This window comes from Somniosus microcephalus, chromosome 29 (genome assembly GCF_052327205.1).
Source record: "Somniosus microcephalus isolate GS21.2 chromosome 29, FLI_Smic_1.0, whole genome shotgun sequence".
In the NCBI taxonomy this organism is placed as follows: Eukaryota; Metazoa; Chordata; class Chondrichthyes; order Squaliformes; family Somniosidae; genus Somniosus; species Somniosus microcephalus.
In genome coordinates this window covers 45,056,098-45,082,131 of record NC_141015.1, presented here as the reverse complement: position 1 = coordinate 45,082,131, position 26,034 = coordinate 45,056,098, and the positions used below count along the sequence as shown (strand labels likewise).

The 26,034-nt window shown below is 42.3% G+C and overlaps 1 protein-coding gene across 4 annotated transcripts in view; it reads right to left on the bottom strand.

The window, feature by feature from the left end:
• LOC147098705 (serine-rich coiled-coil domain-containing protein 2-like) overlaps positions 1-26,034 on the bottom strand; it is a 730,402-nt gene that overhangs the window by 66,736 nt on the left and 637,632 nt on the right. For all 4 annotated transcript variants that reach the window (XM_085970759.1, XM_085970755.1, XM_085970756.1 and 1 more), the window contains exon 9: positions 24,688-24,786. In XM_085970759.1, the coding sequence (XP_085826885.1) occupies positions 24,688-24,786 (99 nt within the window). The remainder of the gene's footprint in view (positions 1-24,687; positions 24,787-26,034) is intronic.

Here is a 26,034-nt window from a genome sequence, read left to right as displayed (position 1 = left end):
GAGAACAGGAGCAGGAGTAGGCCATTTGGCCCCTCGAGCCCGCTCCGCCATTTAATGAGATCATGGCTGATCATCCAAATTCAGTACCCTGTCCCTGCTTTCTCCCCATATCCCTTGATCCCTATAGCCTTAAGAAATATATCTAACTCCTTCTTGAATATATTTAATGAATTGGCCTCAACTGCCCTGTGTGGCAGAGAATTCCACAGGTTCACCATTCTCTGGATGAAGAAATTCCTCCTCATCTCAGTCCTAAATGGCTTACCCCTTACCCTTAGACTGTGACCCCTGGTTCTGGACTCAAACGCCATCGGGAACATCCTTCCTGCATCTAGTCTGTCTAGTCCTGTTAGTCATTCTTCTAAACTCCAGCGAGTATAAGCCCAATCGACCCAATCTCTCCTCATACATCATTCCTGCCATCCCAAGTATCAGTTTGGTGAATCTTCGCTGCACTCTCTCCATGGCAAGAACATCCTTCCTCAGATAAGGTGACCAAAACTGCACACAATACTCAAGGTGTGGTCTCACCAAGGCCCTGTACAACTGCAGCAAGACATCCTTGCTCCTGTACTCAAATCCTCTCGCTATGAAGGCCAACATACCATTTGCCTTCTTAACCACCTGCTGCACTGCATGCTTACCTTCAGCGACTGGTGCACAAGAACACCCAGGTCTCGTTGCACTTCCCCTTTTCCCAATCTATTGCCGTTCAGATAATAATCTGTCTTCCTGTTTTTGCCACTGAAGTGGCTAACCTCGCATTTATCCACATTATACTGCATTTGCCATGCATCTGCCCAATCACCCAACCTGTCCAAATCGTACTGGAGTTTCTCTGCATCCTCCTCACAGCACACACACCCACCCAGCTTTGTGTCATCTGCAAACTTGGAGATATTACATCTAGTTCCCTTGTTTAGATCATTTCTATATATTGTGAATAGCTGGGGTCCTAACACCGATCCCTGCGGTACCCCACTAGTCACTGCCTGCCACTCAGAAAACGACCCGTTTATTCCAACTCTTTGCTTCCTGTCTGCCAACCAGTTCTCTATCCAAGACAGTACCTTTCCCCCAATCCCCTGAGCTTTAACTTTACACGCTAATCTCTTAAGCGGGACCTTATCGAAAGCCTTCTGAAAGTCCAAATACACCACATCCACTGGTTCTCCCTTATCTATTACATAGATACATAGATACATAGAAGATAGGAGCAGGAGTAGGCCATTCGGCCCTTCGTGCCTGCTCCGCCATTCGATGAGATCATGGCTGATCCTTTAATTCAGTATCCCGTCCCCGCCTTCTCTCCGTAACCCTTAACCCCTTTTGCCCGTAGAAATATATCTAATTCCCTCTTAAATATATTTAATGAGCTGGCGTACACTGCCCTCTGTGGCAATGAGTTCCACAGGTTCACCACTCTCTGAGTGAAGAAATTCCCCCTCATCTCTGTCCTAAATGGTTTAGCCCTTATCCTTAAATTATGTCCTCTAGTTCTGTTCTCACCCGCCAAGGGAAACATTCCTTCTGCATCCAGTCTGTCTAGACCTGTCAGAATTTTATACACTTCTATGAGGTCCCCTCTCAATCTTCTAAACTCCAGTGTGTACATCCCTAAACTACATAGTCTCTCCTCATAGGTCATTCCCGCCATTCCTGGTATCAGCCTGGTGAATCGCCGCTGCACCCCCTCCATGGCAAGAACATCCTTCCTCAGATGAGGCGACCAAAACTGTACACAGTACTCGAGGTGTGGTCTCACCAGTGCCCTGTACAGCTGCAGCAAGGTATCCCTGTTCCTGTATTCTAACCCTTTTGCTATGAAGGCCAGCATACCGTTTGCCTTCTTGACCGCCTGTTGCACCTGCATGCTCGCCTTCAGTGACTGGTGTACAAGAACACCCAGGTCTCTCTGTACTTCCCCCTCTCCCAATCTATTGCCATTTAAATAATAATTTGCCCTCCCGTTCCTGCACCCAAGGTGGATAACTTCGCACTTGTCCACATTATAGTGCATCTGCCATTTATCCGCCCAATCGCCCAGTCTGTCCAAATCGCTCTGGAGCTTCCTGGTCTCTTCCTCTGAGCCCACCCCCCCTCCTAGTTTAGTGTCGTCTGCAAATTTGGAAATGCTGCATCCGACTCCCTGATCCAGGTCATTAATGTAAATTGTGAACAGCTGGGGGCCCAGGACAGATCCCTGTGGTACCCCACTTGTTACTGCCTGCCATTCAGAAAATGAGCCGTTTATTCCAACTCTCTGTTTTCTATCTGACAGCCAGTTCCCTATCCACGCCAAAACTTTCCCCTTTATCCCATGAGCCTCAATTTTCCATGCTAATCTTTTATGTGGGACCTTATCGAAGGCCTTTTGGAAGTCCAGGTACACCACATCTACTGGCTCTCCCCCATCTATTCTACCAGTTACATCCTCAAAAAATTCCAGTAGATTAGTCAAGCACGATTTACCTTTTGTAAATCCATGTTGACTTTGTCCAATCCTGTCACTGTTTTCCAAGTGCTCTGCTATTACATCTTTTATAATGGACTCTAGCATTTTCCCCACTACCGATGTCTGGCTTAATTCCCCGTTTTCTCTCTACCACCTTTTTTTAAATAGTGGGGTTACATTAGCTATCCTCCAATCCATGGAAACTGTGGTAAGGTAAGCAAATGAGTGAAGTCTGAAAATACTACAGAGACCAGCAGTAGTTTGAAGTTTGTTCCAGCTTGTGTGGAACTGAATTCTATTTAAAGTATTTTTTTCTTTTTCTTTCTGTGGTTTTCCCTTTGGGAAATGCAGCTTATAATATCATATTTAATTCAAAAAATATATTTTTGCCTGCTTTTCAGAAAGTTGGAAAACTACTTTTAAACTTGCCTTTAGGACATTTCATTTTTTTTTAAATTTACCTTTTGATTATTCTAAATAAGAAAGACTTTCAATTCTGTACAATCTTGTCACATCTCTCAAACATATCAAAGCACTTTAAACACAAGTTAATTATTTTCAAGTGCAGTGATTCCTGTTATGTAGGGAACGCAGCAGACATTTTAGAATCATAGAACGGTAACAGCACGGAAGGAGGCCATTCGAGCCCGTGCCGACTCTCTGCAAGAGCACTTCAGCTAGTCCCACTCCCCCATCCTTTCCCCGGAGCCCTGCAAATTTTGTTCCTTCAGGTACTTATCCAATTCCCTTTTGAAAGCCGTGATTGAATCTGCCTCCACCACCCTTTCAGGCAGTGCATTCCAGGTCCTAACCACTTGCTGAGTAAAAAAGATTTTCCTCATGTCGCCTTTGATTCTTCTGCCAATCACCTTAAATCTGTGTCCTCTGGTTCTCGATCCTTCCGCCAATGGGAACAGTTTCTCTCTAGCTACTCTGTCCGGACCCCTCATGATTTTGAACACCTCAATCAAATCTCCTCTCAATCTTCTCTGCTCCAAGGAGAACAACCCCAGCTTCTCCAGTCTATCAACGTAACTCAACTCCCTCATTCCTGGAATCATTCACGTAAATCTTTTCTGCACCCTCTCTAAGGCCTTCACATCCTTCCTAAAGTGCGGTGCCCGGAATTGGACACAATACTCCAGTTGAGGCCGAACCAGTGTTTTATACAGGTTCATCGTAATTTCCACGCTTCTGTACTCTATATCTCTATTCATGAAGCCCATGATCCCGTAAGCTTTTTTAACCGTTTTCTCAACCTGCCCTGCCACCTTAAATGATTTGTGCACACATACCCCCAGGTCTCTCTGTTCGTGCGCCCCCTTTAGAATTGTACCCTTTAGTTTATATTGCCTCTCCTCATTCTTCCTACCAAAATGTATCACTTTGCACTTTTCTGTGTTAAATTTCACCTGCCACGTGTCCGCCCATTCCATCAGTCTGTCTATGTCTTCCTGACGTTTATCACTCTCCTCCTCACTGTTCACTATACTTCTAAGTTTGTCTCATCTGCAAATTTTGAAATTGTGCCCTGTACACCCACATCCAAGTCATTAATGTACATCAAGAAAAGCAGTGGTCCTCGTACCGACCCCTGGGGAACACCACTGTATACCTTCCTCCTGTCCGAAAAACAACCGTTCACCACTACGCTCCGTTTCCTGTCACTTAGCCAGTTTTGTATCCATGCTGCTACTGTCCCTATTATCCCACGGGCTTCAGCTTTCCTGCAAGCCTATTATGTGGCACTTTATCAAATGCCTTTTGCAAATCCATGTACACCACGTCAACCGCATTGCCCTCATCAACCCTCTCTGTTACCTCATCAAGTTGGTTAAATATGATTTGCCTTAACATATCCGTGCTGGCTTTCGTTAATTAATCCACACTTGTCCAAGTGACTGTTAACTTTGTCCCCGATTATGGTTTCTCAAAGCTTCCCCACTACTGAGGTTAAACTGACTGGCCTGTCGTTGCTGGCTTTATCTTTACACCCTTTTTTGAATAACATTTGCAATTCTCTAGTCCTCTGGCACCACCCCCACTTCTAAGGAGGATTGGAAGATTATTGTCAGTACCTCCACAATTTCTTCCTTCACTTCCCTCAGCGTCCTAGGATGCATCCCATCTGGTCCTGGGGACTTATCTACTTTAAGTACAGCTAGCCTTTCTAGTTACCTCCTCTTTATCAATTGTTATCTCATCCAGTATCTCCTCTACCTCAACCTTCACTATGTCTATGGCAGCATCTTCTTCCTTGTTGAAGACAGATGCAAAGTACTCATTTAGCACCTCAGCCATACACTCTGCCTCCATGCGTAGGTCTCCTTTTTGCTCCATAATCGGCCCCACTCCATCTCTTACTACCTGTTTACTATTTATGTGCCTAAAGACGACTTTTGGATTACCTTTTATGTTAGCTGCCATTCTATTCTTATATCCTCACTTTGCCCCTCTTATTTTCTTTTTCATTTCTCCTCTGAACTTTTTATATTTAGCCTGATTCTCAGATGTATTCTCAACCTAACATCTGTCATACGCGCTCTTTTTCTGCTTCATCTTACTCTCTATCTCTTTCACCATCTAGGGAGCTCTGGCTTTAGTTGCCATACCTTTCCCACTTGTGAGAATGTACTTCGACTGTACCCGAAGTATTTCCTCTTTAAAGGCAGCCCGTTGTTCCATTACACTTTTGCTTGCCAATCTTAGATTCCAGTTTACCCGGGCCAGATCCGTTCTCATCCCACTGAAATTGGCCTTCCTCCAATTAAGTATTTTTACTCTAGATTGCTCCCTGTCCTTTTCCATAGCTAATCTAAACCTTATGATACTATGATCACTGTTCCTTAAATGTTCACCTACTGACACTTGCTCCACTTGACCTACCTCATTCCCCAGAACCAGATCCAGCAATGCCTCCTACCTCGTCTGGCCGGAAACATAGATCCAGAAAGTTCTCCTGAACACACTTCAGAAATTCTTCCCCCTCTCTGCCCTTAACACTATTACGATCCCAGTCTATATTAGGATAGTTGAAGTCCCTCATTATAGCTACTCTATAGTTTTTGCATCTTTCTGTAATTTCTCTGCAAATTTGCTCCTCCATATTTTTCCCATTAGTTGGCGGCCTATAGAATACACCTAGTAGTGAAATGGCACCTCTATTATTTCTTAACTCTAGCCATATATATTCTGTCCTTGACCCCTCCAGGACATCCAGGGCAGCACGGTGGCATAGTGGTTAGCACTGTTGCCTCACAGCGCCAGGGACCCGGGTTCAAATCCGGCCTCGGGTGACTGTCTGTGTGGAGTTTGCACATTCTCCCCGTGTTTGCGTGGGTTTTCTCCGGGTGCTCCGGTTTCCTCCCACAGTCCAAAGATGTGCGGGTTAGGTTGATTGGCCATGACAAAAAATTGGCCCTTAGTGTTAGGGGGGGATTAAATACGTGGGGTTATGGGGATAGGGCTTGTGTGGGATGGCTGTCGGTGTAGGGATCGGGTGTTAGGGTTTGGATGATCAGCCATGATCTCGTTGAATGGCGGAGCAGGCTCGAAGGGCCGAATGGCCTACTCCTGCTCCTATCTTCTGTTTCTATGTTTCCATCACTGTAACATTCTCCTTAACCAATACTGCCACACCACCTCCTATCTATCTTTCTTCCCCTATCTTTCCTGAACACCTTATATCCAGGAATATGTAATACCCAATCCTGCCCTTTTTTTAGCCAGGTCTCCGTTATTGCCACTCCTTCATATTCCCATGTGGCTATTTGCGTCTGTAGCTCACCAACCTTGTTTACTATGCTTTGTGCATTCACATACATACACTGTAAACCCATCTTATACCATCCTGTGTTCTCTCTTCGTCTGAGCCCACCTAAAACCTCACTATTTCTTACTTTAGTGCCATCAACATACAGGAAACTTAGTGCTATCCGGCACCGACGGGACCGAGCTGTTGCTGTTCCCTCAAAACTGCCGGACAAACCAGCGTTAATGTTGAAGCATACGGGTTCCGTATCTGGCAACAAACAGCTTCTAAACAGTCGGCCGTACCTTGGCAGCGTCTCTGTCGCTTAGCAACAGCTTCAGAGACTTTGCAGGGCCTGACTGTTGAAAAAAAAAAGCCACGAGAAGAAAAAAAACCTAACAAAACGGCTCCTGATTTTTGCCGGTGGCTCGAGCTTGCCGGACATTTAGCCTCTGGATAACACAAAGTTTCCTGTAAGAACATAAGAAGTAGGAGCAGGAGTAGGCCATACGGCCCCTCGGGCCTGCTCCGCCATTCAATAGGATCATGGCTGATCCGAACCTAGACTCACGTCCACTTCCCTGCCTCTCCCCGTAACCCCTTATTCCCTTATCAGCTAGGAAACTGTCTATCTCCGTTTTAAATTTATTTAATGTCGCAGCTTCCACAACTCTCTGAGGTAGCAAATTCCATAGATTTACTATCCTCTGAGTGAAGAAGTTTCTCCTCATCTCAGTTTTGAAAGGGCAGCCCCTTATTCTAAGAATATGCCCCCTAGTTCAATCTCATCTATCAGTGGAAACATCCTCCCCGCATCCACCCGATCAAGCCCCCTCACAATCTTACATGTTTCGATAAGATCGCCTCTCATTCTTCTGAATTCCAATGAGTAGAGGCCCAACCTACTCAACCTTTCCTCATAAGTCAACCCCCTCATCTCCGGAATCAACCGAGTGAACCTTCTCAGAACTGCCTCGAGAGCAAGTATATCTTTTCTTAAATATGGAAACCAAAACTGTATGCAGTATTCCAGGTGTGGCCTCACCAGTACCCTGTATAACTGCAGCAAGACTTCCCTGCTTTTATACTCCATCCCCCTTGCAATAAAAGCCAAGATTCCATTGGCCTTCCTGATCACCTGCTGTACCTGCATACCAACCTTCTGTGTTTCATGCACCAGGACCCCCAGATCCCTTTGTAATGGAGTTTCTCTCCATTTAGATAATAACTTGCTCTTTGATTTTTTCTGCCAAAGTGCATAACCTCACACTTTCCAACATTATATTCCATCTGCCAAATTTTTGCCCACTCACTTAGCCTGTCTATGTCCTTTTGCAGGTTTTTTATGTCCTCCTCACTCACTGCTTTCCCTCCCATCTTTGTATCGTCGGCAAACTTGGATACGTTGCACTCGGTCTCTCCCAATCCTTTGTGCCCTTTGTTTCTCCTTTCTAATGCTACATCCTGGCGCCCATCCCCCTGCTCACAGGATTCCACAAACAGCAGTGAGATGAATGAGCAGTTAATCTCTTCTTGTTGGTTGAGAGAGGAATGTTAATCAGGACATCATGAGAATTACCTGCGATTTTGTTGAATAGTGCCCTCGGATCTTTAATAACCACTGGAATAGGCAGACAGGACCTCTCCTTAACATCTCATCCACTCGACAGAGCCTCTAATAATGCCTTACTCCCTCAGTTCTGCTTTTGAGTATCAGCCTAGATTATGTGTTCAAGTCTTGGGCTGGGGCTTGAACCTACAAGCTTGAGACACATACCGTGCTAAATTGTATGAAAAGTAGGGAGAAGAAACATGACGCATTGATGAACAGCAGATAAAATACAAATCAGGGCTGGATGCATAGAGTTGGTTAAGTGCCTAGAACTTAAAATTAAGAACTCCAAGTTGGATTCCAGTTCAGTTCATCTGTCACATTCTTCCCTTCGTCTTGCCCACCAAGCTAAGCTTTACTCCAAGGTTCCACATAGTCCAAGCTCTAAACCTGCATCTTTCCCTAGTTTCTCTCTGAACTCCCCCCAGAACCTCTCCAAGCTCACCTTGTCCACAAGACCCACCTCCTCTTCCCTAGGCACCCCCCCACTAAACTGTTGATGACCGAACATCCCTTCCTAGCTGATTTTAATTGCTCCACCATTGGCAGCCGTGCCTTCAGTTCCCTAGGCCCTAAGCTCTGGAATTCCCTCCCTAAACCTATCTGCCTCTCTCTCCTCCTTGAAGACGTTCCTTAAGGCCTACCTCTTTGACCAAGCTTTTGATCCTAATATCTCCTTATCTGGCTTCAGTGTCAAATTTTGCCTGATAACGCTCCTTGGGACGTTTTGCTACATTAAAGGTGCTATATAAATGCAAGTTGTTGTAGTTTTAGTTACAACTCCTCAGTGAGTCATCGGGGTTGTATGATTTTTCTATTCAGTTCCGCCACTTGAAATACATTGAACGCAGGTATTCAAATTACCCACGAGTTGCTTTACATAAATAAAGCATGTACTTACCACTTTAAGTGAACACAGCACACATTTCATTTCCATACACAAGTGGACAGGATATTGGAAGATGTTTTAAAAATTTATATTAGTGTCATGTTGCACTGGTTCTGTAATTCACTACTGATAAAAGTTATAGTCACAGCTAAGACAGGCCATTTATCACAGCTGCCAGGAGCCTTAGTGAGTTGGTTGAGGGAAGGGGATGGGGAAAGTAATTTCAGTTGTAGGAAATGAGTAAAAAAGGCCTTCTGGATAGGATGAATCTTTCTATAGGTTGGTGATGGCGTCAACAATTTTTTTTGAAGTTTCCTTTAAAATTAATTTAGAAATGCTCATCTACATTAAGAAGGAAATCTCATTACATGGGAAAGGTCACTGATTAGCAGTTTTCACAGATAAATAGGCAGAATCACATAATACAATCCCCAAAACCAGTACTTCTCAAAGTCTTAGTGTGGGAGACACTCCTGCAAATACTGACATGCTCCTGGGAGATCCCCTGTAAAAACTGACATGCTTACAGGAACCCTTGCAATTACTGAGAGACTCCAAGGAACCCTCTGTAATTACTGAGAGATTCTAAGGAACCCCCTGCAATTACTGAGAGACTCCAAGGAACCCTCTGTAATTACTGAGAGATTCTAAGGAACCCCCTGCAATTACTGAGAGACTCCAAGGAACCCTCTGTAATTACTGAGAGATTCTAAGGAACCCCCTGCAATTACTGAGAGACTCCGAAGAACCCCCTGTAATTACAGAGATTCCCAGGGACTCCCTGCAATTACTGAGAGACTCCAAGGAACCCCCTGTAATTACAGAGATTCCCAGGGACTCCCTGCAATTACTGAGAGACTCCAAGGAACCCCCTGTAATTACTGAGATTCCCAGGGACTCCCTGCAATTACTGAGAGACTCCAAGGAACCCCCTGTAATTACTGAGATTCCCAGGGACTCCCTGCAATTACTGAGATGCCCAGGGACTCCCTGCCCATATTTCTGAAAGACAGCATCAGCTACATAAACAGTGCTGTCATTGCAGAAAATTATTAGTATACAGCAACAGAAATAATGTGCAAGTAAGTCAAATATAAAAATGACAGGATACAGAAACATGATACTTCACAGATCACCAGTCTGAAATCTTTGCCCAAAACACCAGAAAAAATCCAAGAAACCAATATAATGAAAACAAAATTTGACTTATACTGTCACCATAAACAATGGCTCACAATAAGGGTTAAGAACGTGCACTCCTAAATTTTTTGAGGCTTAATATAAATGATAGGTGTAGGCAGGGAAAAACCATGCATGTTTCACTGGTAGCAGATGCAAGCTCTGGGTATTTCATGGGCAGGGAAGGTGCATTTTGCTTGTCAGAATATAAAGGCAGTCAGTGAAATGAATCCTAGAAATTTTGCAGTTAAGGAAATGTAGAAGCAAAGCAGACAAGAAATGCAGGCAGACGTTTTAGATCTGGAAATGTATTCACTGAATTACACAGAATATACAGCACAGAAACAGGCCCTTCGGCCCAACCAGCCTGTGCTGGTGTTTATACTCCCCACGACTCTCCTCCCATTCCATCCACCTCATCTCAGCCTTTCAGCATATCTTTCAATTCCATTTTCTCTCATGTACTCGTCTAGTTTCCTTTTGAAAGCATCTAAGCTATTTGCCTCAACCACTTCCTGTGGTAGCGAGTTCCACATTCTAACCACTCTCCGAGTAAAGAAATTTCTCCTCATTTCCCTATTCGATTTATTAGTAACTATCTTGTATTCATGGCCCCTAGTTTTGGATTCTCCCACAAGTGGAAACATTCTCTCCACATCTACTCTGTACAACCCATTCATAGTTTTAAAGACTTCTATCAGATCTCCTCTCAGTCTTCAATTTTCTAAAGAAACCCCCCCAACCTGTTAATCTTTCCTGATAGTTGTAATCTCTCAGTTCTGGTACCATTCTTGTACATCTTTTTTGCACTTTCTCCAGTGCTTCTATGTCCTTTTTATAGTATGGAGATCAGAACTGTGCACAGTACTCTTAACTGCGGACTGATCAGATTCCTATACAGGTTTAACATAACTTCACAATTCTATAACCCCTAGAAATAAATCCCAGTGCTTTGTTAGCATTTTTAATTGCTTTGCTGACCTGCGATGCTGTTTTTAATGATTTGTTCACCTGTATCCCTAGATCCCTTTGCTCTTCTACACCATTCAGTTTCTTATTTTCTAGGGTGTAGGTGATGTTTCTGTTTTTCCTACCAAAGTGCATCTGCTCACATTTATCTATGTTAAATTTACTTTGCCACTTAAGTGCCCAGTCTGCAAGTTTTCTAATGTCTTCTTGTATTATGTTACATTCTTCCTCAGTGTTAGCTATACACCACCCCGCCAAAAAACTTGTTCCAAATTCCAGATCATTAATGTAAATTATGAATAACTGTGGTCCCAGAATGGATTCTTGTGGAACACTGCTTTCTATCTTTCTCAAATCTGAATAACTACCCTTTACCCCTACTCTCTGCTTTCTATTTGTTTTTTTAGCCAATTTGCTTTCCATTCAGCTATTTGTTCCCTGACTCCAAAAGCCTACCATGTGGTACTTTATCGAAGGCCTTTTGAAAATTCAAGTATGAGACATCTATTACATTACCCATATCCTTTCGTTATCTCTTCAAAGAATTCTAAGGTTAGTCGAGCATGACTTAGCCTTTCGGAATCCATGCTGACTATTTTTAAATTATATTTTCTGTCTCTAAATGCTCTCCTATCACTTCTTTTAGTATCGGTTCCACTATCTTTCCTATCACTGATATTAAGCTGACTGATCTATAGTTCCCAGGTTTTGTTCTAGCTCCCTTTTTGTATATATGAACATTAGCTGTCCGCCAGTACTCTGGCACTAAACCCTCGTCCATGGAACTTGTATACCAATGCCTTTGCTATCTCCTCCCTAGTTTCCTCGAGTATGTGTAGGTGCATACCATCTGGGCCTGGGGTTTTATCCTCTTTTAGTTTTGCTAGTTTATCAACTATTTTCTCCCTTTCTATCCCAACTGTATTAATGTTCTTAAGCTCATCCTCTCATGAAGTGTCTATTTCGTTATTCTTCTGTAAAAAAAAAGAGGAAAAGTAGGTATTCAATACTTCTGCCATTTGTCTGTCATTACCTGTGAGTTTATCTTGCTCAGTCTTTAGTGGCCCTATCCCTACTTTAATTTTCCTTTTGTTATTTGTGTCTCTCGAACACGTTATTATTTCTTTTTATATTCGTTGATATTTTGATTTTGTAATTTCTCTTTCCCTTACTGATTTAAAAAAAAAACTTCTGTCCCAAGTTCTTCGTATTCCCATTTGTCTTCCTCTCCTTTAGTATCGAAGTACTTCTTGTATGTCTTTTTCTTTAGATTCAATTTTCCCTTTAGTTCATTATTCATCCACAGTGCCCTATAATTAGCTTGCTTGTTTTTGGCTTTTAGTGGAATTGTCTTGAACTCTATTGATTACTCTTTTAAAGATTTCCCACTGTTTTTCTGTCGCTTTGTTTTTCAAGATTTTCTCCCACTTTACTTTTTTTAGTTCCACCCTCATTTCCTCAAAATTTGCTCTTTTCCAATCTATTACCTTAGTCTTTGTCCTACTTATGTCACTCTCGATCCTAATTTTGAACCGTACCATGTTGCGATCACTACTACTAAGATGCTCTTACTACTTCTGTCTGTTTTGGTTCATTACAAGATCCAGCAGTGATTCTTTTCTTGTTGGACTTCTGACATGCTGAGTGAGAAAGGAGTCCTGTGTACACTGTAAAAACTCCATTCCCTTTTCTCCTTTCAATACTTCTTCCTGCCAGTTTATTTGGGGGTAGTTGAAACCTCCCACAATTATTATTCTATGCCTGCTACTCACCTCGTAGATTTGCCTACATATTTTTTCCTCCAATTCCCTTTCACTATTTGGAGATCTACAGTATACCCCTATTAGGGTGATGGATCCCTTCTTATCTTTTAACTCAATCCATATGGATTCTGTATCTATCTTGCTGCTAGTTGCATCCTTTTTTTCTATAGCCATTATGTTATCTCTAACGAGTACAGCTACTCCACCTTCCCACGTCCTTCCTTCTTTGCCCTGTTCCAGTGAAAGCTGCACTAAGAATAAGTCAAATGCCTGCCTGGTGAACTGGAATCATTAATGTTAAATTAACTGAGCCAGGGCATAGGTCCTGGGGTGTCCTGAGGGAATATAATCCCTCTATGCCAGACCAGGTTTCCCTCTATTAATAGGTTGTACAGGTGCATTTAGATTCTTTACTGCGTATGCCTGTGCACATAATCCTGGAGGACTGAGATGATTACAGTTATCTGAGGCAACACTATCCTATAATTTTACAAGCCTTAATGAAACCTTCAGTTATTAAAGACATTTAAATCCAAAGCCTGCACTTAAGGTAATTTTGAAGCAGGGAAAATATATCATCTAAATGGTCAGGTATAACACACTAACACAGCACTTGCTGAATGTGGGTTAGATACTCAAAATATTATGCTCTAAACCCAAAAAACCACAAGATTACAGCAAAAGAGCCAGACACTGGGAACAGTTAATGAAAGTCATTGGTCTACACTAACTTATAATAACAATGCTTAGAAAAAACACTGCTCTAACAAAGCAGAATAAAGCTTTTACATAATAGCATCTGGCAGAGGCCGTGTTTCGAAAGCATAAGGATGCTGTGCGTATGTTTGAGCAATGGAATGAACATACATCAGCATTAACGCATGCACTGGTCCTTGGGATCAATCACACAGCTCAAGCCAATCTGGTTTTCAAGCATTCATGGAATTTTACAACACAGAAGGGGGCCATTCAGCCAATCGCACCAACACCAACATTCAAAGAGCTATCCATTGAATCTCATTTCCCTGCCCTTCCCCCATAGAATCATACAGCACAGAAGGAGGCCATTCGGCTCATCGTGTCTGTGCCGGCTCTTTGAAAGAGCTATTCAATTAATCCCACTCCCCCTTGCTTTTTCACCATGTGCAAATTTTTCCTTTTAAAGTATATATCGAATTCCCTTTTGAAAGTTATTATTGAATCTGCTTCCACCACCCTCTCAGACATTGCATTCCAGGGTTTTTTTTCAGAAAATGCATACTTCTAGATTATGAACGCCAGGATAGTGACAGATTGTGTATCTCCAACAATAACTTTGACAGCTGCATGTCTAAAAAAAAAACTAACAGTAAGAATTTAAATTAAAGCTTCTGATCTATTGCGATTGGGAAGACTGAAACTGAATCCTTTTACAGTGAGACAGCTAATGCAGCCGTTTGCTTGGCAGGAGTTCCTGTTTTTTCAATAAGAACCTCTGTGTTACATTTCCAAGTTTTGAAAGAACCATTTTCTCTCTCAATAGATTCACAACAGCTTCCATAAGCTCTATAACTAATCGGTGCTCTGCCCTGGTTGGAGTTCTGTGACCCTCGAACTAACAATTACCCCAGTTGCAGTAATCCATTTACTGGATTAATCATGTCTGTGCTACGATAGCACTTTCTTCGGAACTGGTGAAATAGAAACCTAGAGCAGAGATATTATCAGCTAAAGCAGCAAAAATATTTATTTGCATTACATGGAAAAGTGAAACATGAACAAAATTCGCAAAAGCAGGACAACAATCCAATGTAAAGAGCAATGTCTGTAAGGAGATAATTTACCCCTTCCATCACTTTTCCAGGCCTGTGAAAGCAGTCTGCCCGATTTGCTAAACAAAATTCTTGATAAAAATTACAAATAAAGGCTTTGTTCTCTCTCTCCAGCACAATCTTTCAGTCTCTGAGCACTTCCCCAAAAGACCAATGGCATTCAGTCATCAAAAGAAAGAAAAGGAAAAAGTAGTATCATTTTGTTGTTTTTAATTTGGTTCCCAAAGGTGAAAGGGCAGCTTGATTGAAATGCATTTTATCATTCCATTCCACTCATAGGGCTGGATTTTGTCCTGCCTCCAGCAACGTCCCTTGATTGACCTTGTTAAGCCCGCCCGGCCAATTAAGGGAAAGCTGGTGAAAGAGGACGTCAGCGTATGACATTTCATCTGTCGAAAAAATGTTGACAGTTGAATTGTCAGCGTTTGACAACTTTGAGAAGCTGTCAAACACTGACAATCTCTGTTCTAAGGTGAGCCCTTGCACTGAAGGCTCACCAAAATCTCTCTCCTCAGCAGAAAGCAGATGGCTGCTGCATTCTATTGTCATCTCTGCCGTTGAGATGAGGCACCTCTGGGTCCCCAAGGGTTGAAGCCTGCAGGAAGAAGCAAAGGTAAGGAAACTTTTTCCAACACTTTACACTCACCTCTCATACTTACCTGTTCACACTTGCACCCATCACTCACCTCTACAGCGGACTTTTCGATCCTTCTCACCCCCACAGACCCACTGCTCGCCTCGCTGACCCTGGCAAGGTTCGCAGCCATCAGGAAGCCCGCACTTGCAGGGGTAAAATGGGGATAAGCCTCAAAACTGCCGGTTAACTATCTGTTAACAGGCAGTTAATTGGCTCTAATCCCCTTCCCGCCTCGAGGAGACGGGTCCCTGCGCGAGTCGGGGACCCGCCTCCCGGGAAGATGGCATGGAGGCGAGTTGGGAGTGGGGTCGGTACCCGCTCCCTGTTTCTGCCATTTTCCCGGAGTCCTGCCTCCATACCCGCCACCCCAGGGCTGGAAAAATTCCCCACACAGTTATCAGTAACATGAATGGGAATGAGTAGGAGCAATATCCTCTTCACATTTTCATAAGCAGAACTCAAAAGGCTTTCGATAAGATCCCGCATAAGAGATTAGCGTGTAAAATTAAGGCACATGGGATTTGGGGCAAGGTATTGACTTGGATAGAGAACCGGTTGGCAGACAGAAAGCAAAGAGTTGGAATAAACGGGTCTTTTTCCGAGTGGCAGGCAGTGACTAGTGGGGTACCACAGGGATCAGTCCTTGGACCCCAGCTATTCACAATATATATCAATGATCTGGACGAGGGAACTAGATGTAATATCTCCAAGTTTGCAGATGACACAAAGCTGGGTGGGCGTGTGTGCTGTGAGGAGGATGCCGAGAAACTCCAGTATGATTTGGACAGGTTGGGTGATTGGGCAGAAGCATGACAGATGCAATATAACGTGGATAAATGCGAGGTTATCCACTTTGGTGTAAAAAACAGGAAGGCAGATTATTATCTGAATGGCAATAGATTGGGAGAAGGGGAAGTGCAACGAGACCTGGGCGTCCTTGTGCACCAGTCGCTGAAAGTAAGCATGCAGGTGCAGCAGGCGGTTAAGAAGGCAAATGGTATGTTGGCCTTCGTAGCGAGAGGGTTTGAGTACAGGAACAAGGATGTTTTGCTGCAGTTGTACAGGGCCTTGGTGAGACCACATCTTGAGTATTGTATGCAGTTTTGGTCGCCTTATCTGAGGAAGGATGTTCTTACCATGGAAGGAGTGCAGCGAAGATTCACCAGGCTGATACCTGGGATGGCAGGAATGACGTATGAGGAGAGATTGGGTCGATTAGGCTTGTACTCGCTGGAGTTTAGAAGAATGAGAGGGGATCTCATCGAAACTTCTAAAATTCTAACAGGACTAGACAGACTAGATGCAGGAAGGATGTTCCCGATGGTCGGGGAGTCCAGAACCAGGGGTCACAGTCTAAGGATAAGGGGTAAGCCATTTAGGACAGAGATGAGGAGGAATTTCTTCACCCAGAGAGTGGTGAACCTGTGGAATTCTCTACCAAAGGCGGCAGTAGAGGCCAATTCATTAAATATATTCAAGGAGGAGTTGGATATATTTCTTAAGGCTAAAGGGATCAAGGGATATGGGGAGAAGGCAGGAACAGGGTACAGAATTTGGATGATCAGCCATGATCTCATTGAATGGCGGAGCAGGCTCGAGGGGTCGAATGGCCTACTCCTGCTCCTATCTTCTATGTTTCTATGTTTCTATCTCAAACTAGCCCAATTAGCTTGAATGTATTTATTTAATAACAAACAAACCTTCAATCTATTTGGGTTAGGGACATCGCATTAGCAAACACTGACACATAGAAAAGCATGATGACATCTGGTTTTCCCCACTAGGGCATTCGCAAATGACTCTAGCCAGAGCGCCTCTCTGTGTTGTCAGAGAATGCATGCGTTTGAAGTTGATGATATTCGGAGAAATAATGCAACATTCCACTGACTGTGGGTAGTTATATTCCTGTGGCTCCTTCACAATATGGTACAATTCACATGCTCCACTATCCTATTTCACAAAGCTTATCCTAACATCCAGCAAATTCACCAGGGTAATGAAAAAGCAATGGACATCTCATCTATCCAGCTTGGAGAACAGGCTTATTCTATCACCCATCCCCACTGGGCATTCCTATGGTGAACCGCATTGTGGTTGAACTTTCTCCAAGAGTCTTAAAACCGGACAGGATTCTGCAATGGCTCCAAAGACTGAACGAGATGACAAAATGCATTAGGTTCAATATTGACTGTCGTACTTAGTGCTTTCAAAACCCATTAATGCAACATGTTGTGCAAAATAAAAGAATCTAACTTCTGAGGGGAAGGCAGTGTAATGTGGGTAACCTTAGACAGCAATATTATTGGTATGATGCTATCCACAGCACCAAACTTCACATGTTCAGCAATAGCAAAGATGCCAATAGTAAATTCAAGTTTGTTTCTTTTTAAAAAAAACAAATCCTTTCTTTTTAGACTTCTCCGAGCTTCTGACAGGCACCTGCACATACGTGTGTACAAATAAGTCGCTCTTCAAAAAATCTTCGCCCATCCACTGGTACACAGGAAAATCCAGAGCTTTACTCTACACTACACCACACTCCCATCCCCCGACAGCCTGTCTGAGATCAGAACCTCGTCTTGAGAGTGATCATGGGCAGAAACTGATGTCCTCCTATGTGACACCGTGTCCCAATCAATGGCATTCTGTATTGGCACACGAATAAATTATCTCACTCGATTACCCATTATAATTAATGTATATAAAATGCTGATGGTTTCACAAGCACAGTTGTGGTCAAAAAATACTGAAAAAATTGGTATGGAACTGGTGCCATTTTCTGTTACCAGTTAGATATTAAACAATGATTGCAAGATTTGGTACAATCTGGTAAAAGGCAGGACTGATGTCAAGAAGCACCTTACACAAAGAGTGACGAACAGCCAGTCTTCTGAATAGGGAAGTGGAGGCGAAAATTCTGGAGTCATTCAAGGGGCAGTCAAATGCTGTGATTGAAGGGTATCAGAGGCTCCACGGAAGGATGAACTAGATCTAGATCATTGATTTGGATGAGGGGACTAAATGTAACAATTCCAAATTTGCTGATGATACAAAGCTAGGTGGAAGTGTCAGTTGCGAAGAGGTTGTGAAGAGGCTTCAAGGGGATCTCGACAGGCTCAGTGAGTGGGCGAGAACATGGCAGATGGAATATAATGTGGATAAATGTGAAGTTATCTACTTTGGTAGAAAAAACAGAAAGGCAGAGTATTTCCTAAATGGTGAAAGATTGGGGAATGCAGATGCTCAAAGGGACCTGGGTGTTCTTGTACATGAGTCACTGAAAGTGAATGTGCAGGTGCAGCAAGCCATTAGGAAGGCAAATGGTATGCTGGCCTTCATTACTCCTGCACTCAAATCCTCTTGTAAAGAAGTCTTACTCCAATTATATAGGGCCTTGGTGAGACCACACCTGGAGTACTGTGTACAATTTTGGTCTCCTTACTTAAGGAAGGATATACTTGCCATAGAGGGAGTGCAACGAAGGTTCACGAGATTGATTCCTGGGATGGTGGGACTGTTGTATGAGAAAAGATTGAGTAAACTCGGCCTGTATTCTCTTGAATTCAGAAGAATGAGAGGGGATCTCATTGAAGCATACAAAATTATTACAGGGCTTGATGGGGTGGATGCTGGGAGAATGTTTCCCTTGGCTGGGGAGTCTAGAATCAGGGGCCACAGCCTCAAGATAAAGGGTAGGTCATTCAGGACTGAGATGAGAAGAAATTTCTTCACACAGAGGGTGGTGAATCTTTGGAATTCTCTACCCCAGAGGACTGTGGAGGCTCAGTCATTGGGTATATTCAAAACAGAAGTCGATAGATTTCTGACTAGTAAGGGCATCAAGGGATATGGCGATAGGGCCAGTGAATGGAGTTGAGGCAGAAGATCAGCCATGATCTCATTGAATGGCAGAGCAGGCTTGAAGGGCCGAATGGCCGACTCCTGCTCCTATTTCTTATGTTCTTCTGTAGATGGGCTGAATGGCCTCCCTTATCTGTACTTAGTCCCTATTTAACTGGGTATCGTCTGAGAATCAGCAAAAAATGGCACAATGGGATGGAGGCTACATGAGGAGTGTCTGGACTGCAACACAGGAACACCACCTAATATACGCGTTGAGTATATTCAAGGCTGAGATCGGTAGATTTTTGGATACTAAGGGAATCAAGGGATATGGGAATCGGGCGGAAAAGTGGTGTTGAGGTAGATGATCAGTCATGATCTTATTGAATGGCAGAGCAGGCTCGAAGGACCGACTCCTGTTCCTATTTCTTATGTTCTAATATAGTCCTTTTAAAACTTGTGGAAAGGCAAATTAGATTGGTGTTATTCTGCAATATAATCACTGGCATATCACGACTGAGCTTAAAATATAAATATATTGTACAAGAGCTCCTCTATGGTTTGGTGGATAAACACGTTAAGCTATACTATCCAGGACCCAAGTTTCATGTTAGTCTGTGCTGAGTGCGTCGATCACAGATGGGAAGCTGGTGGTGAGGGGTTACAGCTGTCCTCAGTACCTCTGGACTAAGGGAGGGAAGATTCAGGCACGGCTCCTACCTGTGATTGCTACCCAGCAATTCCTGCTGGACAATATTCATTGCGTACAGTATTGGGCTCGACTGCGACAAACTCCATGATTAAATGGACTGCCGGCACTGAATGTCTGGGCTCAAGCAAGAAGAATGGACACATGAGCAAGGGATGGAAGGACTCCTTGAGACCACAAAATCATACTCTAGCCTGAGTTAATATCTTGCGGTGTGGAGGGGAACTATATCATATAGTTTTGAGAATAAAGTAAAAAGAAAAGCTTCCACCCTTAAACAGCTCTGTCTGCACTGTTAATAAACAGTAACTATCCTAACACTTTAAACATTCAGTTTACAAAGATTGGCACATGCCTACTCAGAAAATAATCCAAGTCAATGCTTCATTATCCAGAACACTCGTCATTACCCACCGCACACTTCAACACATCATTATCAGGCAAAGACAGACACCTCTCAATGGTAAGTTTCTGAAACTTTTAGCAATGCTGATCTAAGAGTACATGATTAGGGTTGGCCAAGATTACCATACCTCATCACTCAATCACCCTCTCTTCCAGTATTCACAGATCAGCTGAGATCTTATCTTTTACTGTTGTGCAATTAATTTTAAGGAATAATTGCAGACCATTTCTCCTTATCAGCTGGAAAATGAAGCGAACAATTTGTGCAATCACTAATAAAAATGATTATTGCAGGGAGAGTGCAAACAGGTGTTTCTATTATCCATTCTATATCCGTAAAATAAGGCTGGACTCGGAAAGAATTCTGTGTTTTGTTTGTGGTTTTTCCCCACAGGGCTTACTTTCACGGAATGAGGTGGCCATATCAATTCCTTTCATTCAGGCAGAAATTCAATTAGTTTAAAATCGTGTTCACATTTGAACTGCGATAACATGCATTAACATAGGTCTGTGGTAGCTCATTGTCTCGCAAATTAGTCCTGAGGATCTGAGCGAAGGGGATAGAGCTCGAAAAAAAAAATACATTTGTTGTGAAATTTATGGCAACAGCAAATGCCTGAGCTAACAAGGCTTCAGCATCAATTTCAGTGTTAATAACAATATAAATAACATTATGTAATTCAACCAGGAGACTACAGGATATTAGCAACACTGTAAATAATATTCTCCCAGACAAATGGGCGACATCTTTTAACCCCTGAAAGGTGGGTTCAGATCTAACCCAGGCTAATGGGATGCTACCCTTCCTCTCTCTCCTGTCCGCCAGGGTCCAACATCAAATAAGTATGAGCAATCTTAAACCAATCCCTGGGAGGCATGACCCACAGCACAAAATTGCTTAGAATTCAGCACAAATTGGCAATTAAGAAATCATAAGAAAAGCTGGTATGGGGAATAGGGAAAATAAATCACACTGAAAGACTGGACTACAGGGTTGGGTTTAAAAAGTATAAAGTTGTAGCACTGAGTACATTGAGCATTGCTTTGCATGTATATTACAACTTATTAGAGTCATGGAGCATTTACAACTTATCCCATCATGGGCTCTGGCCAACCAATTTGATCTCCTGAAGGAGTAAATTAACTACATGTAAATTTTTGACGCAATGAAGCTTCATATATTTCTCCCCAAATCATGGATAATCAAACAACCCTCCATAATCTGACCATAGGTGATTGTAAAAGCACTTGAATCATCTTGTTCCATATAGCATTTGACTAACTGTGTCTATCTTTATAATCTTCAATCTCATTCTTAAGCAGGTATTTATCCAGCTCTTCTAAAAGGAGTAATAACACAGCATTAACCAGAGGTCTATTCCACAAATCCATGACCCAATAGGGATGGGAAGATTTCTACTATTCTTTGAATTTAGAAGAAAGTGAAATGCACTTCTTTGAGTCCTGCTTCATGATTTACAGTCCGAGTTCTGGAACCATCCGAGTCATTCCTCTCTGAAATAAACCTCTGGGTTGACTGTTCTGGACAAGGTGAAACAGCTCGTCATGGTCGATATTATCTAGTCCCTTTAGAATCCTAAAAACAGTAATCATATTGCCTTGCAACCTTCTCTTTTCCAGTGAGAACATAGATTTACAGGATCGCTCCTCATTATCCAATCCCTCCATCATTCTGGTTGCTCTCTTCTGTATTGTTTCAATAGCTGCAATATCCTTTTTGTTCTGTGGCAATCAGAACTATACACGGAGTTCTAAGTGCAGTCGCACAAATGATTTATAAAGTGGCAGGATTACCTCACTATTTTTAACTCTATAACCGTCAATCATCTTTCTCGACGGTCCAGCTCATTCGGAAAGATATCAACTGACCCCGAATTTACATTCTCTGTTAGTTTGTTCCACACATCCTGTATTTAATGAAAACAAATCTTTTAATCTTGCTTGTTGCTTGTAAATTTTGTGTCTTCAAGTTCCTTGCTTCTTTACCATATTGATAGTTTAATTTTTCTAAAAACTTGTACCATCTCCGCCCAGACTCTTGCAGTAAAAATAAATTCAGTTGCCAGAGTCTTTTTTCATAACTTTGTCCTCTTGATAAAAAAGGTGACTGTAATTAGTCTTCCATGGATAATAGTACGATGGAGAATAGTACTAAATCTGGAACAAATTATGACCTGACTTTAAAACTAAACAATGCTTATGCATCAAAGTTTCTTAATGGAATCAATCATTACTCAGCCGAATGTGTTTTTACCCCATCATTCCTAATAAAGGATGGCTGGGGACATTGCTGGAGGAGCAAATTAATTCTTCAAACACAAAAGTTAATAGGATGCACTTTAGCTGGAATCCACTGGTTGAAGAATTTGCTTCCCTTAAATTGGACATATGTAGACACGGCTATAGGTTATGGTGTCACAGCTCCACTGAAAGCTGCGGGGCAAAGGGAAAATTACTTTGGAAAGACCTTCAGCAGAAATTTAATCAATACAGAATCTTTTCCATGAATATTTTACATTTTTTAAATAAAATCAGGATTACCTTCTTACTCCTGATAATAAGACATCTGACAATTGAATATTTAAAATGCTTATGTGTCAGAACATGTATCCAGACACACAGTGATAACATTACAGCATGGTACAACAGTACAAATCATTTCAAATTTAATGGAAAACTCTTTTCAATTAAGAAGATAAAGGAGAGTTGAATTTGTTTTTTTTCCAGCATGATGTGTGGTTACTTTTGAACATTTCAGGTTTCTGTTGGTTGCCAATCCAGACAACTCCCACATGCCCATTACCTGCCTATGCTCCACTACCTCTACTGGATAAGCAAGAGGTTACTTCATGCTAATAGAGGTGGAGTTTAACCATGATACTTGCGCAAGAATGAACCTGCGCTATCACCTGAAGTGATTACCAAATGGCTTCATTATCGAAAAGCTGTACAAGTGATTTCTGCCTCCATTAGAATGAAACCATCTCCCCTTCAACCTGCAGAAATAGTGGGAGCATCATGGGTAACAGGATTGTGGAAAGGTTGAGGTAGTATTAAGACTTCAGCTTATTGTTAGAAAGACCCAAACTGCGCAATGAAGCAAAGAGAAACAAGAAAAAAAACACTGATGAAAAATACTATATGGAAAAAGGCAAGAGAATTAAAATGAAAATTACATGAAAAAATACTGAAGTAGGAAAGAAAATGAGAGAATCCGGATTTGGATTTAGCCACAACTATCGGCATGAAAGATTGCTGTCTACTAGCTCTAAAGATCCGACCAGAAATGAGTTTGTGCAGCCTTATGCCAGTTTCTAGTAGGTGTTTAGCACACAGCACAATGCTGTACTTATGGGCAATCTCACTCAGGCCACTGGTTGGTGCTGATCTGGCGAAGTGGAGGCAACAAGCCCATGGGGAAGCGGCAAATGTTGCCATTGATACCTGAGGGAGCAGAGGTGTGGCAGGAAGCAGCAGCAGAGGGCTAAGACAAGAGATAGGTGGGGAAGTAGTGGCAAGAACAGGCAGGGGCGATGACAGGTGGCAGGGGGAGGCCAGAATGGGCAGATGGTTGTATCTGGGGATGGGGGAGGGGCTCGGTTGAGGCCAGGTTCGTGAAAGAGGTGGCACTGAGAAACACAGCACCACATATCATCAGGAGAACTGAAAGGCAAGTGTAACGGTAAGGTATATATATTGTACAGCTTAAAATGAACTCCATGACGTAACCGTTCTGTAAGCACAGGAGCTGCGCACTATACATCATACTATTAATATATTACTAGCCATACTATTACTCCCATGGAGCTGCACTCAGTGGGTGGAAAATGTCACGGGAGAAGTGTGAGGGGGAACCTGTTACATGAAGTAAGTGTGAAAGTTACAGCAAAGCACACTGCATATTTGGATATTCATTTTAGCATTCACAGGTTAAAAAAGGTATTCCAAAATATTAAAAGCCAGATAGGAAGTGCGATAGTGAGATTTCCCCCATAGGCTTGATGAATAATCCTGTGTTATGTCTTAACATTGAACTTTTTTGTACATTTTACTATTCCACTCACTAACACGTAACTTGCTTCATGCTATAATCAACATATTGATGCGAGACAATTTTAGTTTTTTGCCACTGCAACTTTTGCTAGTAATGAGAGTGAACCCTTCTTCTCACGATGCCCGATGGAAATTTGCCAGAACTGTGGATAGGTTTTCCAGTAATAATTCTCCAGGTTTGAACACAAGATTCATCAAACTTGGTCTTGAAGATAATGTTCATTATTTTGCAACACAATACTTCCTATTATTGTGTCCCACCCAAGATATAATCTGTTAATGACTGGGCCAGCAGGCAGTGCAGGAAGGAGGAGCGATTAGGCTTGCGGTGAAAAGCTGGATTTCTCTAGAACAATAAACGATTAAATCTACTATTTTTAAAAGGAGGTATACTTTTAAAACATTCTTCCTCAATATATATGACAGTAGTAGTGCCTTAAATGTTGGTAACTTTTACCTCATGTTACTTTAAGCCCAACATGAAGAATGCAAGAGAGAGTGGAGATATGGAGAATGAATGATAAACAAATAAAGGATATCACTGAGGTGAGCAGTTGCGATGCAAAAAGGTCTGGAAGAATTGGACTTACAGTAGTTCCTTTACTGACTGTTTGGGTGGTCTTATCAGCATTTGAAAACGGTGGTCCTTTTGTGTCAGAATTTTCTTTCTGGCAATTACATCTGGTGCTCTGTATACAAAAACAATGGAATTAGTCAAATAAGATCCAGTAGACTTTGCAATCACATATAAAATAATTTCAACATGCTTTGGTGCTCTCCATCCAACAGCCATCACACCTTTGCTCGCTGACCTACATTGGCTCCCGGTCCCCGAACGCCTCGATTTAAAAAATCTTATCCTTGTATTCAAATCCCTCCAAGGCCTCACCCCTCCCCATCTCTGTAACCTTCTCCAGCCCTACAACCCTCCAAGAACTCTGCGTTCCTCCAACTCTGGCATCGTCCATCTCCCACTTCCTTCACCCCACCATTGGCGGCCGTGCCTTCAGCTGTCTCGGCCCTAAGCCCCAAGAATTCCCTCCCTAAACCTCTCCGTTGCTCCACCTCTCGCTCCCCCTTTGGAACCCTCCTTAAAACCTACATCTTTGACTAAGCTTTTGCTCACCTACCCTAATGACCCCTCCTTTGGCTTGTTGTCAATTTTTGTCCAATTACGCTCCTGTGAAGCACCTTGATACATTTTACTGTGTTAAAGGTTCTATCTTGTTATCATAGTTTCTGATCAACCATGTTCCTCATTGCAATTTAGTAAAGGATGAGATGACTGGGAGGGAGGTACAAGGTATGCATTTGAATCAGGTAATTTGATAACACCTTGAACATCTTGCCACTTGCTGCTGCATCTATCCATGTAACAGCAGTCACTGCACTTCAAAATAATTAATTGAGACATCAGAGAGTTGTGACAAGGCACTATATAAAAGCAATATATTCGTACCACACTCAATGACAATATTGGATGATATATTACATACTACTCACCATAACATGCTGTCGGTTTATATACTTATGATTCTCTTTTTACTACAGATACCATAGAAAATCCAAACTTTCTAGCTCTTTTTTGTTATATTTACAGAGTTTATTGTTTCATAATCTTGAAAACCTCTATTTGTTCTTCCTTAACCTTCTCTGCCCCACTGAAATAAATCCCAATTTTTCCAAGTCTTCCTTTATAACTCCAAGCTCTTATTCCTGGTATTATCTATCAATAAACCAGTAACAAAAATCTGTAATTTGGCAAATGGTGAATAAATATTAGTGTAAACTTATTTAGTTATGTACTCATTAATGAAGCACTTATTGAAGAGAGATTCATATTCTGGAGATGTCACACCATGCCGTACATCCCGAGGCAAAGCAATTTCTTGCAGTAATGAGTTTTTGTCCTTATCACAATGTCCTTATTCTAATCA